General features: G+C 35.2%; 1 protein-coding gene across 1 annotated transcript; it reads right to left on the reverse strand.

Moving 5' to 3' along the window:
• Positions 1–78: 78 nt before the first annotated feature.
• LOC112559500 (putative polypeptide N-acetylgalactosaminyltransferase 10) lies at positions 79–17,494 on the reverse strand. The gene is made up of 13 exons (XM_025230807.1): positions 17,355–17,494; positions 16,306–16,490; positions 14,110–14,209; positions 13,585–13,729; positions 12,576–12,742; positions 12,211–12,399; positions 11,368–11,545; positions 10,920–11,037; positions 10,371–10,481; positions 9,897–10,118; positions 9,173–9,283; positions 8,069–8,212; positions 79–7,667 (listed from the first exon to the last, which is right to left on the reverse strand). Exons 2-13 carry the CDS (start codon positions 16,465–16,467, stop codon positions 7,497–7,499), a joined length of 1,818 nt encoding a protein of 605 aa, XP_025086592.1. The 5' UTR covers positions 16,468–16,490; positions 17,355–17,494; the 3' UTR covers positions 79–7,496.
• Between the last annotated feature and the right edge of the window lie 976 nt (positions 17,495–18,470).

Raw genomic sequence — 18,470 nt, forward strand, 5'->3', positions numbered from 1 at the left:
TAATATTTTTAATCATTTGTCATCCGAATCGCTTCCTTACCGCAGCCTTCTCGTGTATGCATACCGACAAAAGACGAATTTCGCTGTTAAAATATGCATTTATTACCCTATACCCTTGGAGTAATAAGCACACTCTGTTTCTTCAATTCACCCTCATTCCTGTACAGTGTTATCTAAGCAAAACAAAATTAACAACAATCATAAAATAGGAAACTGTACACAGTACTACGTCTTTTTTTTTTTAAAAAAAAGTTGCTTGATGAGAAACAAGTTAAAATAATCATTTTCTGCAATGCCTTTTCACTGTTACTCAATGTTGTGCAATGATTGGACAAAAGAGCAAGCTCATTTGGTATATTTGGTAAAAAGGCAGGCACAAATGATTTAATAACTGCAAATACAAACAAGCAACTGCTCAGTATTCTTCCACGTGACGCATGACTGTGAACAAGGTAAAGGAATGCATTGATTAAATAAGATATAACAAGAATAACTATTCAACAAAAAAAAAAAAAAATGCTCACAGAAGACCTAAAGAGTAGATAAACCAGAAGCAATAAAGACAATGTAAAACATAATACTTCGTGCATCAAAACACAGATGTCCATTTAAGTACAGTAATAAACACATATTTCCACTATGATGATGTACCATGGATACTTGCAGTGTACGGATTTAAAACAATTCTGAATTCTGCTCCTGTAAACAGAACGAATCTTTGTCTATGAATAGCAGTTCAACATCCACACTTTATAGCCCTCAATATAACTTCCAATATGCTTCCATTAGGATTTCATGTTAATAAATCATTTTTTTAAAAGATGAAACTGCAACTTTTAATCTACAGTTTGATTATTCAGCATTTCTTACAAATGTGCAAACCCATCTGCCATCCCTGATTACCTTTCATTTACTAGCTATTATATTTGGCACCAAAACAAAAAATACCTCAAACTGCTAGTAACAGCAATGGAGGTAACATAATACGCATATGAAATCAATTTATAAAGCAGATGTATTTAGAAGCAATCCAAGAGATCAAAGCACAGCACATAGGTAAGTCCGTTACATTTATAAAGTTAGTCTACATTCCAATCAATTCTTTAAATGGCTGTTTTGAAACTGCATTCTAACACCTATCCACTGGGACAAGGAGCGCGGGGAGTTCCTCCTGAAGATGTCACTTTAGGAAGATGGCAGGCAATGTCTATTAAAGAAATGATAGCAAGTATTACTCTGAACTTCAAAACTGATGACAATTGATATTAAAATTATATCATGTGATTGTTGTCAACTCATAGCAACAATCACCATCCCAGAAGATCACCATTACTGTTGTGAAAGGGTGGCAGTGATATTTATTCAAGTTTAACTGGCCAGAGTTTTGGAACAGTTGCATTACTCGGTTTATAAATGCATCACACTTGCCACGAGTATTATCCGCTAGACCTAATTTTAACCGATGCAAATAACTAAAAGATGAGATCTAAACCCCGAGCTTCTCACCATGGTGGTCACAAGCAAGTTTTAACCACTATACTACTGGGCACCCCTACAAGGATGAAACTACCATGAACAGTTTTTCCTCTTATTGCAGTGGATTAATGCTGTGAGCTGGCATGTTTATACTGTTTGAATTTAACAAAAATAACGTACTCATATATTTTTCACATTTAGATTTCTGCATTTTAATGCTAAAAAATTCACAGTAAAACTTACCAAGTCAATCAAAATTTTATGCTTGTGTATATATGTGTTTGTGTCAACAGAATGATCTCCCTTACTGTAAGAAATGCCTCTTTCAAACAATCATAAATATTGTTTCCTTATTTTTAATATCCCAGATTTCCCCCTAGTGTGGACCATTGTAAACATATTCAATCATAGTATTCTGCAGGAAGAAAGACCTCTATAATCTAAGGTGACATGAAATTTAAATGGCTCACTCTGCAGCTGCCAAAAACTGCTTCAGCTGCCTTTGTATAGATGGTAACTACCATTGTGATCGTAAGATTATAATATAAACAGCAACACCAACAGAAAAGCTGATCACAGAATTAGCCAGACTAATCCATGAGCTGAACAGAATTTTCTAATACTAAACCAAGGCAGCAAGGTGTAAGACAGATCTTGTGTAGTTTTGTGCTTCCTAAGGCAGCAAGTGCACCAACAGACTGAGACCATCTTTGACATACGAATGCAACTGACATACAAAAAAAGCAACGTATACCATACAGGTGAAATTTATAGATCTCTGAACTCTTAAAAAAGTCCTGTGTCTGATAACAGATGTGAATGCTATTCCTTCAACACAGCGGCAAAAGTGTGCTAACCAGAGTACATTTCTTCTTAAGAAGCACTTTTTGGGACAGTTTTTTTCCTGAAATGAAGCAGTATGCACACTATTTCTACAGGTGTGTATAATATGCCTCAAATTACACATCAAATAACTAGCACAAATGGATGAGTTATTGCCCTAACAGTATAAAAGAAAAAGGAAAAAAATTGACCTTAGCAAATAAAAAATGGCAAACTTTTTAAGAAATTAGCCATGCCCACCACTCCTCTCCCCCACCCCCCAAAACAACTGAAAGGGGAGGGATAGGTTAGGGGAGTTCTTATTTATATGTCCTCTGCTGTTACATATTCTAGCTTAATATAGAAATGTAGCAGTAAGTAGTCAAATAAGAATTTTCTAGTCAATTAAGAATCTGCATAGATACAAGACTAAAGGCAATCAGATCTGTACAAACAGCATGTATGCAGTAAAACATAACTGCAGGACTCCCTTCTCATACCTGTGACCTTCGCTGCTCCTCATTTACATTGAGTTTTCAAAGTTATTTTCACACCATGCTACTGAATGGCAATAGTAAAAAATTCACCTCAAAGAAAATATGGTAAATAGAAAGCCACACTCACTCACTAATAGTATTGTGATAAAATTCAGCAAGATATATTCACTCACAACACATACATGGACAGGCTTTTCTATATATAATGAACTAGTAGTTTATTCCTTGTTACTCCTCAAGGAGCATAGGGCTGCAACAAAATGAACTAGTAAAGTACACATTATTACATGTCATATGAGACTTCCGCAGTCCCCTAGTAAGTGTAAAAAGTGGAGAAAAAGATTATCTGGCTCTGCTTTTAAATATGGGCAGCAAAACTGAACATTTGAATTTTAAAACATTTGTAACCAAAGCATTTCTGCAGAATTAAACCAATGGCATTCTCTGTAGTACAATAAAAAGTTCAGTAAGTTCCTAAACAGACAGTTAACAAAAGTTAAGAGAATGCAAGAAAATTTGTAAGTTTACAGAAAAAATTTCAATATTAACAAATAAAAGCAGACTAAATGGCAAATTTTTCATGTCTGTGTTCTGCATGCATGCACACTTACACACACAAAAATGCATGCATAACATCCACCTCACAGACAATTATAAGCTATTTGACATTGTGGTTGTGCAAGACAAGGGCTAGGATTCCTGCACCCTTTTTTCAAAAAGTACAACAACACTGCTCTTAAGGCAGGAGAACAAATAACACAAACAAAACCAAATCAAAAAGAAACTCAATTTAAAAGTAGTGCTATAGAAGAGAATGTTTTCTGATAGGTGATATATGCAAATCATAGTAAATAGTCTCCAACCCAGAAACTTTTCTAAATGTACTTCTCTAGCTACTCAACAGCTAATCCTTCTCAACCTCATTCCAGCAACAAAAAAGAAAAAAACTAGCCTAAATTGACACAGCTATAATCTTAGAATCTGTAAGCACTTCTTAACTCTGCATTGTTGTTTTCTTGCCTTTAAGTGCAGTTTAATGACAATTAAAGTATCAACATGACACTTTCATGGTGAGAGACAAATATCTTCCAAAAAGACTTATTTAGTATTTCTGGAAGCACATGGTGTGATTTATTGTTCCTGCATTAACAACTATCCTTGATCATGAAACAATTTCTAAATACTGCAAATAGATTCCCTGTAAAAGAAACTTACGCACTTACATCCACAAACATAAACCCTTCAGGAAGAAAGGAAATTTATAGGGGGAAAATCTATCAATGAAACTTTTTATATTATTCGCCTTTTATTCTACATGAAAGTTGGATCAGTTAATTAAATTTTAAAGTCACCATCTTCTCAGAACAAATTTTAACAACAGTGGCTGGAATATCACAGATGCAAATTGGATAAATATACAACAGGCAGATGCCAAAGGAGTTAACTAATGCCAGCACATGACTCTTGCCTTTCAAATAAATGGTAATATTGGTAAGGAAATAAATCACATCTTCAAACAGAATTATTCATGCTTCAAGAAAAGCACTTGTCAGTCAACAGCAACAGAACTCTTGAGCAGAAATGCATGGAATCCATCATGTTAGAGGAAACACTCTGAACAGACATTCTGAGCAACTTTGTCATCTATAACAGACAATAGTCATTTAGTCCCAATAACAATAATTAAAAAAAAATCAAACCTGAACAATTTGGCAACAGCTATTTTCCACTGTCTGGAGAAGTAAGTAATATGAACTAACCCTAGCTCTTAAAAAGTCACAAAAAAAAAAAAAAAAAAATTCACCAAAAGCCACAAGCTAAAAGTTTTTACAGTCAGAACTAGTGCACAGAACAATGAAAGATGCACAATTTCTGCTGGTATAGGGATGTCAGTGCCAGACTTGTCAGCCTTCTGTTGTTAGTCCAGTTTTGGTATTTCCAACTTTGCGATTAGCAGTTCCTCCAACCTCACAAACACCTCTCCTACCAAATTACCCCTAGAAAATCATGGTTATTTTGAATATGGACATAGCAGAATGCAGCACTTGTGGTCAGCTCTAGCTATAGCAAGAAGCTAATCAAGGTATTTGCTCAAATTCAGCACAATGATTCATGAGGTCTCTGAGAAAGACGCTCTAATTGGGACTATATAGTGGATATAGATGTATGGCATTTGGATGTAATTAATTTATTTGAATGTCTATAATGATATGTGTGTGTGGTTTTGTGGGGTATGTACCATGAACTGCTGCATAAAGAGGTGTATCATAAATTATTATTAATACTACTGTTACTACAAGATGTCTTGGATAAATAAACACACAAAACATACAAGAAGGTCTGCTCTTCACAGACATATAGCAGTTGGACTAATTAAAGACCTACCTGATTGGTGACACCTATCACACTCAAAAACTCCTATTTTCATATCACTTATTAATGCATCAAACATGAAATCACAAGAAAAACACAAACCTCAAGAAATTAAATAAAAACAATTTTCTTGCCTGTTCAAATCTCAATTCGGACCGAAATCGTGTGTGATATCAGAACTGGTGGAATCATGGCTGACCACAGTATGGCTGATACAAATTGCCCAGAAAATACTGAACTATGAAGGCCTAAGCATAGATATGAAGACTATTGTGTTGTTGTAGAATGCCCAGGAAAACATCATGACCAAATTAGTGTGCATACATTCCCAAAGGATTAATTGTTGAGAAGACAATGGATCAGCTTCATTCGTGTAGAGCTGACTTCACAGCACCTACGCAGTACTCTGTTGTATGCAAACGCCACTTAGCTCCTGAATGTTACCCAGGAGGTACCATAAAGTACTCTTCTTCCAAGGTCCATGCCTATTATACAGACGAATGGAGTTTCTTGTCTAACAATATCGAGCAGCTGCATAAAAACCTTATCTTCATAAATGTACTTCAAATTCAACCTTTCAAGCCATGGTGACACAATATGTTGCTGGTAACATTCACACACAGTAAATGATAAAAAAATATCTAAAACAGCATTCCCCAAAATATACCTCTGTTCCTCCATTTTTGTTTTAAATTTGTGTGGGCGAAAGTATGTCTTTTTCTTGGTATATGAGCAGCTATGTCCATACTAATCTGCAAATCAGTCACAGTGGTAACGATTCACACAAAAACGACTGACTATAGCTGCAAAACTTTGAAATTAGATAATAAACTGCTGTATTTCAGGCGCTGAAATTTACAGAATATATTTATATTATTTACTTATCATAATCTGTAACTTGGATGAATCAGGTAGGTCTTTAACCAACCCAATTGTCCTAAGACTGCACTGGGCAAAGAGTCGAAATTGAAGTGCCTCAAAGTTCCATTATGCTGGCAAATGTATTAGCAAACAATCTTGGACTTAACATGTTGACCAAAGTTCCCAAATCTACACTCAGTTTCCTGTGATCATAGACATCTCTGCAAAACTTGGTGAAACATTCAATAACAGTTAAGAAGGGTCTTTAGGATAATAGGTCCATTTTTTTTTTACACTCAGTTTGCAACTGTCAATAGCATCTACATTTACAAAGATTTCCTCTTTCAGTCATTAACCAACAACTAATTAAAGTTATGAGGCATAGCAAACACGCCAATTAGGGAGTTTGGGAAGAGGTCAAGAAACTGTGACACCAATGACAGTGAGCCTGGAGGTATATATACTCTTCAAGGGAAGATACCAAAAACTTCTTGCATTAATGACATTAAGCCACTAAGTAGACATGCTTTAACAAAAGGCAAGTAAGTTTAAAAAAAATATTTTAAAATATTCAAAATAATAAAACAGAATTCAGCAAATATGTCATCTAAAAACACACCAGAAAAAGCTGTAAAGTAGAAGTTTCAAATAATCTTTCATGCATTCAATGAAACAGTTGTAAAATGGTTGTAATATTTTTCTTACATCAACTGACAAAATACAAACATTATATCCAACTACACTGACTGGATTTCTCCTTCCCCATAGTTATCAGATGTGATAATAAATCACTTAAAACATTCCAAATATCTATAGAAAAAATTTAAAAATTGTGTGAACAATTGAATGTTGACTAGCTACATATATAGGTATCAAAACTACAAAATCCCAAAGCTTGACTCTTTCATTTCTGCAAATGATGTTTACAAATGCAAACAACCATGCACATAGATGTGCACACATTAACACTCAAAAACAAAGTGCTCATGACACTGCAGTGTGCATGCGACACACATACAACAATTGCAGATTAGTGTTTGAAACAAAAAACACAGACCATATCATCAAAAAGGCCAATTTATAAGAAATGGTATCTCCCTCACCAACTCTCTCTCTCTCGCACACACATGTATACACACAAGTATGCACGCACAAACACACAGATTTGTTTAAAAAGTTCATCACAAGCAATCAGACCTAAAGGCATCATTAACAGCAGCATTTCCCTTTTAAATATGCCCACATATCATATCGTAAAAAGCACCCTGATATAAAAGAATACCAGTGAAGCCATTCATGTCAAAACACACATGAATGGTTTAACAAAAAACAAAAAAAAAAGAAAAAAAAAACAACCTTTACTATCTGTCCATATTTGCATAGTAAGACTATAAACAAATAAAGGGAGAAAATCAGCAAGAAAGATGCTTGACCTTCGCCGCCCTTTATGGTTTCATAATAGTTTCATCAATCAAGTGGTAACAAGTAATCTGCTCGCACAGCAGTCGTGTTGATGTGCTCAAAGATCCACACCTGGGTCAAGCGGTCACTTTTGCAGGGAAACATAAAAATTTCATGGCTGTCAGCATCACAGTCCAAGCACTGGCCACTTACTGGATGAAACAGCTGGTATGTGTCCTGTGTATGAAATTAAAGATGAAATATGTTGTTTCCTGTTCTACTTGCTTTGATATACATCTTATTGAGTGGCACACAATTAGAGAAGGTCTCCAAAACAAATAAACTTCATCATATGTGAAATAAAATGAGTTTAACCAGTACTATAAAACAAAGAATAATGAATGATAATCATGGCTTGCAAAGATAAATATGCTTACCTCCCATCTCCCCAGCATCAGTGTAAGACAAAGAAAGCATCTACTGTGGTCATTTGTCAGAAGTAGCCAATATATCCAGTAGACGCATAAAAAAATAACTTTTTACAGGGCAACAGAAATAGTTATACTACTACTACTTCTATAATATTAAAATGGAAAGTGAATCACCAACATCCAGAAAATATATTTTAACAAACTCACCAGATTATACTTGAATCGCTGATTACCCTGCATCCCATGACAGCTGAACAAAATAACTGGGGTTTTGGGTACAGATTGAGATGCATCAAAACAAAGGGTACGTTTCTTGGGTCGAATGTCTTTGTGCCAGGAAAATTCAAATTGCTGAAATAAAATAAAGTGGTTTTTAAGATGGCAGGATGTCAAGATGGCAAATGATTCTTAGGTGTCTATATTAATAATATTTAACTCCATTGCCTCATTTCATGGAGTTTTCTTCTTCACCAAAGTATTTTTTATAAATCTTTGATAGGCGAAAGCATATTCTACTGTAACTAAAGGCCAGAAACAACAGAACAGTACTACAGCAGATCTGTTCTTGGCCATGCTGACAAAGTCATGCACATAAATTTGATGAGGTCAAATATATAGGCAGTTTATAAATGTACAAGCATATTTGATGCCAGAAATCCATGACACATTTTTACTCTTGTTCTTGCTTTTGAATGGCAGAACTGCTGTGTAAAAAGATATTAAAACTTAGGAATGCTAAAAGAAGCCAGGGCATGACTTTACTTTTCCCACCAGGATGGGTAACAAAGATAACTGCATAAAGATGTCAAGCCATTGTAGCATAGTGGTAGAAATAAAGTCATGTCTGACATTACAGTTGTACTTGTAAAAAATATATGCATGCATTTTGATTCTTTTTGTTCTGTTCTGTATGTCTTCCATTTCTTTTGACTTTTTTTCCTGTAGCTTAAGAATTATACATCTAATGCGGTAATGCATAAGCAATAGTGATTAGGATTAGTTAAGATTTCGATGAGAGTTTTGGTATAAGGTATGTAAAGATGGTATACACAAGCATCCCCTAGCACAGTGGGAAAAGTAGTTGCAGCTAGGACTCAATAACTCAATAACTCAATAACTCAATAACTGAATTGCCCTCTAGGGATTAATAAAGTATTATCTTATCTTATCTTATCTTATCTATAACCATGGCAACTTGCTTCATTTCACTTTAAACTATTAATAATCAGCTCTAAATATGTTGTTTTTACAATCCCACCACAAAAACTGATGACAGGAAGATGAATGCCCAAATAGGTATTTGCTGATTACCTGTTCACCACCTGCACCTCCACCATCTTTAACACATTTCTGCAGTTCAAATCGTTCGTTTGCACCCTTGAACCGAGTATCCACACACAGGTCACTGGCTTTGTTCCGCAGCTGTCAAAAATAAATCATTAAATAAAACTAGCACATAAGATAAATAGAAAAATCAGGGAACATTACTTTTTGTTCTTCCTTTCTAAAATGTAGTGCTTCTCGGTAAATCATTCCACATAACTCAATGAAACTAAAATTATCTAGTTCAGTTCATCACATAATACAAAAAAAGTTTGCTTAATATGAGTTTAGTTCCTTGAGCTGTTTAGTGTTGGTTGAAATGCTTGCTACAGCCTCCCTAATTTCAAAACGTGTTTTCTTCTCTTCTCCATCTTTAAAAAAATGTGTCATTCAATTATCCCTAAAACATTTTTTTAATGACAGCATGTTTATGCTTCTTTTGTGTTCTTCTAAATTCTCTACCTTTTTGATGCATTGGCTGCTATCCTGCATGTACAGGGAAAAAACAACAGTCACTGAACCAGAAAGAATAGAATTCCAGATGGTGATCACAACACTAACATCTAAAGGAAATACATATCATTTATCTGAAAATACTACATTAAAATCTAGGTGAAGATTTAATAAATAGGCACTTAATAACAAGCTACTACTTCCCCCCATTAAATAAAAGCAGCTGCAGTTACTACAGCAGCCACACTTCTTAACACACCTCTCCGTCAGCCAAAGGTTCAGGTTCCACAGGTGGGTAGTACTTGGGCAAGTCAAATGCAACTTCTGTCATAAACCACTTAAATGGTTTGCAGCTCAGTTTTGTCCGTATCGCTTTCTGCTCTGTTAGATCTCCAGGATCAATGCTGCGGTAATGCGGACGCTTCTTGTACAAGTATTCTGCATATTCATCCATCCAGACTTCTGCGACACGACGATAGTTCTGTTTTCCACAAATAGAAAAGTGTCATGAATACCAAATCATATTAAGGGGATTGCATTCATCTGCCATATTTGCCCAGCTCTAAGCATAATTAATCAAGAATAAAGAAAAAATAATAAAATGCAAAATAAATGAGTGAAGAATGTTAATCTACAAAAACAATATTATTAGTATTACAAAAATAAATCAAATTTATTCACTTAATTGTGCTGTATCCAAACTGGCATAAAATGCCATGTTTATTATACTTACCCTCCCAACAAAATCTCCTACACCTGGATTGGGAAAAGGAGCAAACTTTCTGTAAATGTGGCCAATTCTTGAGCATGGTGCATCTACCATCTGGCCTCCGCACTGCCAGATCTGTGTAAGGAATAAATAATAGTGTACCCTGCTGTGATAAAACTGTTCATATGTTAGCGAATACTAACAAGCAAGTACATGTACTAAAAATACTAACAAGCTTAAAACCATTACAAATTCAAAATATTGTTGAAACTTTTTTTTTAAATTTCATGATTCTTTAACTCTTCTTATAAAGTTTGCACCTGCAGATGTGAATGGCTCAACTGCATCGATTTGTCCGTATTGAATGAATTAAAAGGGGAAGTTTTGGAATATCTATTGCAGCAACACATTCTTTAGACACATAATACTATTCTTTAGACTACATAATACAGAATTTCCATCGATTCTGAAAAGGTATAAGTAGAGAACAAAGAACACCAATGAACTAGAAAGACATTTTTTAAAAAAAACAAAAATAATCACTATGTTCTTTTCATAAAAAAATTTTCCCACCTTGAAGGACAGCTCATATTGTTCACCGCCCCAGATGTCTAGGCCTGGATCATAGCCACCAAGCTCCCAAAACCACTTCCGGCTAATAGCAAATAAGCCTCCAGCCATAACTGGGCTCCTACAGATATATTGTACTTGGTTTCATCAGCTGTAAACATATCTGGCTTAATGTGATTTCTTTTTTTAAAAGTCCATGTTCGCAACATCTGGTTCACACTACCCGGGGTGTGGGCAGATTGTATTGTAGTAGTATCTTAGCATCAGATCTCACATCTCTGCCATTTACTACTTCAGTTCTTACAAAACACATTACTATTGCAAATTTAACAAGTCATCATCCTTAACACAAGTGTGTTGCCTTGCCAAAATAGTCCTATATAATGATTTATAAACAGATGTATTCTCTTCTAGATGTGGACATCATACTGAAGAAGAATACTCTACTCACGCAAATGGCTCAGCTGGATGCTTTTTAGCCTCCTCCAAGAGGGGTAATCGCTTGTAAAAAAACTCCCAATCAAATGCACCTCTTGCACCTTCGTCCTGTGCTCGGTATGCAAATGTTTCAAAGTCAATGACATCAATGAAAGGACATACCACAGTTTTGTAGTCAACAGCAATGGGTTCTGCAAATAAAACCCTGATCCTGTGAAGGTGGGAAATATCTTAGGCCTTTCAGCAATTTTATGTTACTGTACACAGACACAAAAAAATTATTGCAGTGAGAGAATAGGTTGACAAAAATGTACACGTAATTGAAAATAAACAACTAGTTATTATAACATCTCCTAATCTTGTACACTATTTGCAATTGTCTGAAATCTTAAAACATCTTTTTTTTGCACAGATATACTTCTAGGATCATTGATAAGATAAAATTTTAGAGCATCTCTTTATATCAGTTTTAGAGTACGATGATTCTTCACATAAAACAACACACTGAAAGCAAATCTTTAAGACCTACCTGTCCCTCAAAAAATTATGATTTACTTCACTAATAAGAGCTTTACTCTGCAGAATCTTCAGAAAAACCTCATTCTGACTCTTCTTCAGAAAAAAAAAAGGACTGCATTATCCTCTGCATCAATCACATATATGTATGTGTGGAGTGTGCATATGTGTGTGTGAGTGAGAAAGTGATACATATAGGATATACTTTGCCTTGTCTATCAGTTTTCTTTAATTGATAATTTTGTAGTCTCACATTTTCAAAAGAGGAGAAAGTACGCTATACCTCTAATATGTTAAGGTGAAATCCCACATATGCATAAGCTGATAAATATACTCTTACCTAGTAATGGTGGTAGATAATTAATGTTTGCCTCAATATGAGAGTCCAGAAAAATCAAAACATCTCCTGTGGCTTCTCTGGCACCCAAGAGGCGAGTTCTGATAAGCCCCTCCCTCTTAGGCGCACGCACGACCTTGACATTCGTAAAGTGCTCTTTGATATAATCATCTAGTGGTTTTTTGTCAATATCTGGAAACAAAGCAAATTAATACAAGTAATATATCAGAGCCTCTGAATATGAAAAAAATGTAGTTCATACTAATTATAACCATGTGTGAGTAAAAACTTCAAAACTCATGGAATATATCAAAGTACAAGTAAGAATATGCTGACTAATGTTAATAAAAATATTGAAAGACTTTTACCTTTGCTGCTGAAATCATCTGCCAAAATGACTTCATGCACCAAGTGCTTAGGCGCTCGATTTAGCACACTGTGAACTGAGCGAAGCAAAGTGGACAGATGCTCATTGTGGAAAGGTATGATAATGCTGGCAGAAGGTAGATCTTTCAAATATTTCTTTTTCTTGCAACTGTATAAAGAACATGACAATCTGTAAAGTTTAGTTTATTCCTTGTTACTCTTCAAGGAGCGTAGGGCTGCAGTCTGTACAATTACTCTCTCCCCATCACCTGCTTCTCAAAGAATGTATTTTTTATCTGGAATGCATGTGTTATTATAATTTATCTGACTAAACATATCTCATCAGTGTGGTTCATCTGACTCAAAACTATACCCATCTAGTGTTTGTCCAGAGTGTAATTTCTGAGTATGTGTGGAGGGCTAAGGCAAAAAGAAAAGAACTCGTGTTTATGCTCATACATAGATGTCTAGAAGCCTGCATGATAGTTTATATGTATGTATATGTGTGTGTGTGTCTATGTTCATTCACAGACCTCCATAAATTTGCATGGTAGTTTGTGTGTATACATTATCTTTTGCATCTAAGCATGTGTATAGATTCATGCATGTGTCTGTATACAGCTGTCTGCATGTCTAAGGCAAGGTGTTCATCGATATATGTATGAATGGCTACATGTGTGCATGTGAGTTCATTTTGATATTGCAGAAAAATTTATTTTATAAGCAAGTATATTTGCTACCTATGGAAAGCATACATACTTTTCAGTGATACTTCAGTTCTGGTAAAGGCTTTAAAGTCTATTTATACTGTTTGCACATGCATACATTTGCAAAAGCTGTTGCTGCAAATGACAAAAACCATGTATTTCTTACCCAAGACTTGTCATTTCGCAACTATGTCAGTTAAATCTTGTCACTCACAGAGGCATTGCACATACTCATTCTCAAAAATGTGTGTTGTGTATGCATGCATGTGTAAGAGAATGAGAAAGTGTACTGTGAATTTCCTACTCTTGATGTCTGATGTCACTCAGTGATCTCATCAGTGAAATCTTGTCACTAGCAAAGGCATTAAATCCATTCACTCTGTATAATTCATCTTTCTTCTTCTCTTCCTCTGGTGACAAGATGTATGCACCTCCCTGTTCACCTGGGCCTGTAGTGTAAGCAAGTCATGGTAATTTTAATTTAAAAGCCATTTTACAAGGAAAACTATCTATAAACTTAATCTTCATCAACTGGGGTGCATACTTGTTTGTCTAAATATTTCATGTAAAAAATTACACACTTAATATAAAGTCTTGAACCTAATAAATTTTAATTTATAATTAGCTGCCTTAACAAGCATTCTTCAGTATATTCCTTTACCAATGCAAATATCTTTTAAATGGTATATAAAAGTACAGAACATATATCTTACACATCTATCTTGTGGTTAAAGGACACACTCTTCCACATACACACAGATTCATCGTTACAGTTTAAGATCTTAGCACTTCTATAGCATCAGACAGCTTCCACATGTACACTGCTCACCTTGTCTGAGTTTCTCCATTTCTATAGCTTTGTAGTCATGAAAGTCTATTTTATCCAAATCTTTATTGTCATTATCTCTTGCTACCACTGCTTCCACCAGCTGCCCAAAAATAATCTTTACTTATTACTCTCTAAAATATTATGTACAGCAGTGTTATATCACGATTTTGAAAATGATGCAATCAGTCTCTATCAATGCATGTATATATTGATGTTTTAAGAAAGCCTAAAGTGTTTTACAATGATTAATGCTTGTGTAGGATGTTATGCTTATGAATGCTGTCTGACACTGCTAAAAACATCACAATTTATCTCTGCCTATAATTCTATGAAACTATAAAAAGAAAAATAAGTGAAATATATGAGTAAAAATAGATATGAGAAGAAATGTTTTCACTAACAATAAATTATTCCATTATTTTCAAACAATCCAGAGCACTCCTATAGAAAAAAATTTAATCATTTTTAGAAACAAAAAAATGAAGCTATAAATATGAATAAGCTACTAATAAGCTACTTATGATATTTTGAGATTTAAACGTGATATCATCTTTATCAGTGAATCTTCAAAAGTTTGGTCAAACCTCATGTCCATACAACAGGCATAAAGAAAGTAGTCAAAGAATATTACAGAGAACTAATTTTAAATAAAGCACTTTAAACTCATCATAGAGATCCCTTTTATCTTCTTTTCAATCCACAGATGAAGTGAAAATTTTATGGTTTCCAGATGTTGCCATCACCTATGTTGTAGTAATCAATAGACTGGCTATCACTTAGCAAACCACAAAGTTACAGTTCCTATTTCTCTCCTTCAGTTCCCTCCTTTCAGCATAAATGGCAACACATTTTTTTTTGGACAAAGAATTTGTTCATGCAAAGATTTTGTTTTTCTTAACAAATCCCCATGCTCAAGTATGGTGACTTGTATATAAGTCTTTCAGTCCCTATGCAGCACTTAATAATCAAAGGAGTAAAGTTCTGCAGCACTGCAACTAAAGCAGATATTATGTTAACACTTGTCTCCTCTGTCTGCATTTAAAAACTTTACACATCATGTAAGTGGGGCAGGGGTGGGGGTGTGTGGGTGGTGGTGGGAATTGGTGTTTTATGAGGATCCAGCAAACTAAGGTTGTATCACAGCAAGGCAGCCAGCCACGACACAGATGCCGCATGCAGAGAAAACACACATCGTGTATTATCCAACTCAATTATCAAAAGGATTGGAAAAAATGCCTGGCTTCCTTCTGTTTTACATCATGAAAACACAATGTATACAATAATAAAGATTACGTGCAGTTAATGTACTTTACACATCATACAAATATTCAGGAAAATGAACACCTAAATTTTCTCCCAGTTTCTGTGATGATGATGATGTTGTTTTATAATGCGCCAGTTTCCGCATCGCAGAGATACGCTCAATGTGCAGTGATCCCAGTGTGGACATGAGCCATGTAACACTGATATCTTTTGTCTTGGCAGAAATGTACTTGTTCTGTAATGCATGCAATGTAGCTATTTGTGTGATCATCCCAATGCTTTAAAAATTGTATGCTTCAGCTGATCTCTTATTAGTTAGCATTAGCACAAGGAACTATATCAGAACTTACAATTAGGTGCTTAATTTAGTACACTGAACTTTATGTCACTTTATCTCACATAACTTTCTGCCAATACAGAATTAACTAAAAACAAAAGGGGTATAATTTATCAATACTCAATCAACTTACTAAAAAATAACTTATTAGAGGATAAATCTAATATTATCTCTATTCTTATTTAAGTACAGGCACAAACTTTCAGAATGATACTGGGTAATGGCTTCTCTAAATGTGATTGAATTAAGAAGCTGTTGTCTCTATCAACAATGTGTGTGTGTTGGGTGATGGGGGTTTGGGGGAAGAGAGAGAGCGGGATTAGGGGAGAACATGCCACAAACAAAAATCAATATGAAACTGACAGACAAAACAAAAATGTGTCAATCAATCAAGTCTCTTTTTTACAAATATTGTATATCTATAGAGAAGAGACAGACTAAGTACAGAAAAATAGGGAAAGTTACACATAGCAATTAAAATTGATGAACAAAGAAATGTCACTCACAGTGTAATTAATTCTTTTCATTTGTTATATAAATAATGCATGTGGGAAAAAAAAAAACTCGTACAGTGGAGGGTGAGGGGAGCTACTCACATTTTCATTATCTCCCTTCAGAGAGTCCTTATCGGCCTTCACAAAGTGTTCTACTCCATTTTTACGATTTCCAAGGATCTGCTTGAAGATGAAAGGTCCCAAAATCAGCAGTACTGCCCCTCCAACAAGGTATTTCAGCAAAGTTATAGAGTTGCGTCTCATGTTGTCACTTGTTTTTGATAAATCTGCAAATACATTTGCTGGTGATTTGTAGTTTCTTCTCTGAGCCCAAATTTATTCCTCAAGTGTAGTTTAGTACAGGTGTGTGTAGGTAGGAGTATGTGTGCATACATGCACATACATGCAAGAGCATTGCAAAGTGTGAGAGGATAATTAATTTATGCATGTATTGATTTAGTTAATTCATTTAGTTTCTGCAGATATTGATTTACATATATTTATGTTAATTTTTTAATATCTTAAGGCCCATCCATAGTTCCTAACTGGGCAAATATGGACAAACTTTTGACAAAATTTGGCAAAATTTTCATATAAGTATCATGTAAATGCTTTGATTTTTTTAAAGAGCCTTCAATTTCTTTACTTCTTGTAACATTTAACACTTTTATAACAGTTATGTGTCACACAGTTGTAGAAGTTTTCTATACATGTTAAAATGACTCTTTCATACTCTTAATGCATATAGCTAAGGAGGTATATTAATAATCCATAGATTTTGAAAGGATAAGCATCTGATTTCCTGACCTAACCCTCCCATTGTATGGGTTGGAATAAGTTCTGTGTAAATAATTTTCTATTTAAAAAAAAAGAAAGCAATAAACTGCATTGTTACTTTCTACATTATCAATGTTGGGAAGGCAAGCATAAAAAGCTGAAATCATTGCAATTACGATCGACCCTCCAGTTCTAACATAGCGATTATTATTATTGTTACTACCCTACACACTTCGCTACACGTCGTGGACGACTCAACTGTTTCTGGTGCAGTAATTTACTCTATCGAAGAAAATCAAACAACAAGCTAAATTACAGAAATTGATAATTATACTACTTCAGACTGTTGTACATGAAAAAAAATCGCCATTTACCTCTCCAGCGTCTTTCATACGCACTTTACCGCCTATGCGCGCACTCACACACACCCACTAGTATCGACACGTCTGCCAAGTGTTCCCCATGATGCTTGGTCGCGACGGAAGGGAGCATTTCGATTTTTTAATAGTACGGGAGCAGTTATTTCTCTCTTTAGTTAATGCCACACACTTCTATGATTTCTAGGCAGAAGATTTCCTGAGTTCGGCGGCATAACACGGGGAACTTCAAGTAGGTACAGTCAAATCTCCCTACTATGCCACCTACCGGGACCGAGCAAAAGTGGCATAGTAGCGAGAGTGGCATAATACGGAGGGTTCGTAAAAACGGCTTTATTTGCTCAAGTTACCCGTCAGTCTAAAGCTCTCAAGAATAGTTGGCTGGCGCTAGCTGTCTCCTCTCATTCTCCCCCTCACCTCTTCATCCTCCACCCCTCCCAACTACATCCGCACACCTGCATCATGTCGCTAGTCGACACCGTCTCGCTCTCCCTCTGTCACGTGACTGTCACCCGGCCAGCGACCTACCCCTATCGCCACCCTCCACCCTCCCTGTGTGCGTGCTATGTTCCATCCCACCTAACTGCGATGTCCCACTACCATAGAGTATAATAATCGAGCACTGCGCGGAATTTTACAACTTGTGTCTTTTAACAATCACACAAAAGTGGCATAGTAGCGAGAGTCTGGAGTGGCATAGTAAATTTTTTTTTACATTGAATTTATAGTCGGGACCAAAAGTGGCATAATACCGAGAGTGGCATAGTAGCGGGGTGGCATATAGTAGGGAGATTTGACTGTATAAACAGAGTTCGAAGCGTTGATACCAAGAACTCGTAGTATACACGTCCGTTTAACGTGTTGATACCTAATTATCTGGGCAACAGATATAATTTCTTTAAAGACTTTTCATAAATTTAGAAGATTGAAATCGTAAGAATTTGTGTAGAGTTGGAGATAAATACAGTTTTTAATATATATATAACATGCGATCGAGGCTAATTAATTAGATTTAAATCTGTAGATATCATAAAGGAAAAAATATTCCACCAATATATGTATATGATGGAAAATTTTGTAGCATGACTTATATCACAGATTTCTATCACGTTC

This window comes from Pomacea canaliculata, linkage group LG3 (genome assembly GCF_003073045.1).
Source record: "Pomacea canaliculata isolate SZHN2017 linkage group LG3, ASM307304v1, whole genome shotgun sequence".
Lineage (NCBI taxonomy): Eukaryota > Metazoa > Mollusca > Gastropoda > Architaenioglossa > Ampullariidae > Pomacea > Pomacea canaliculata.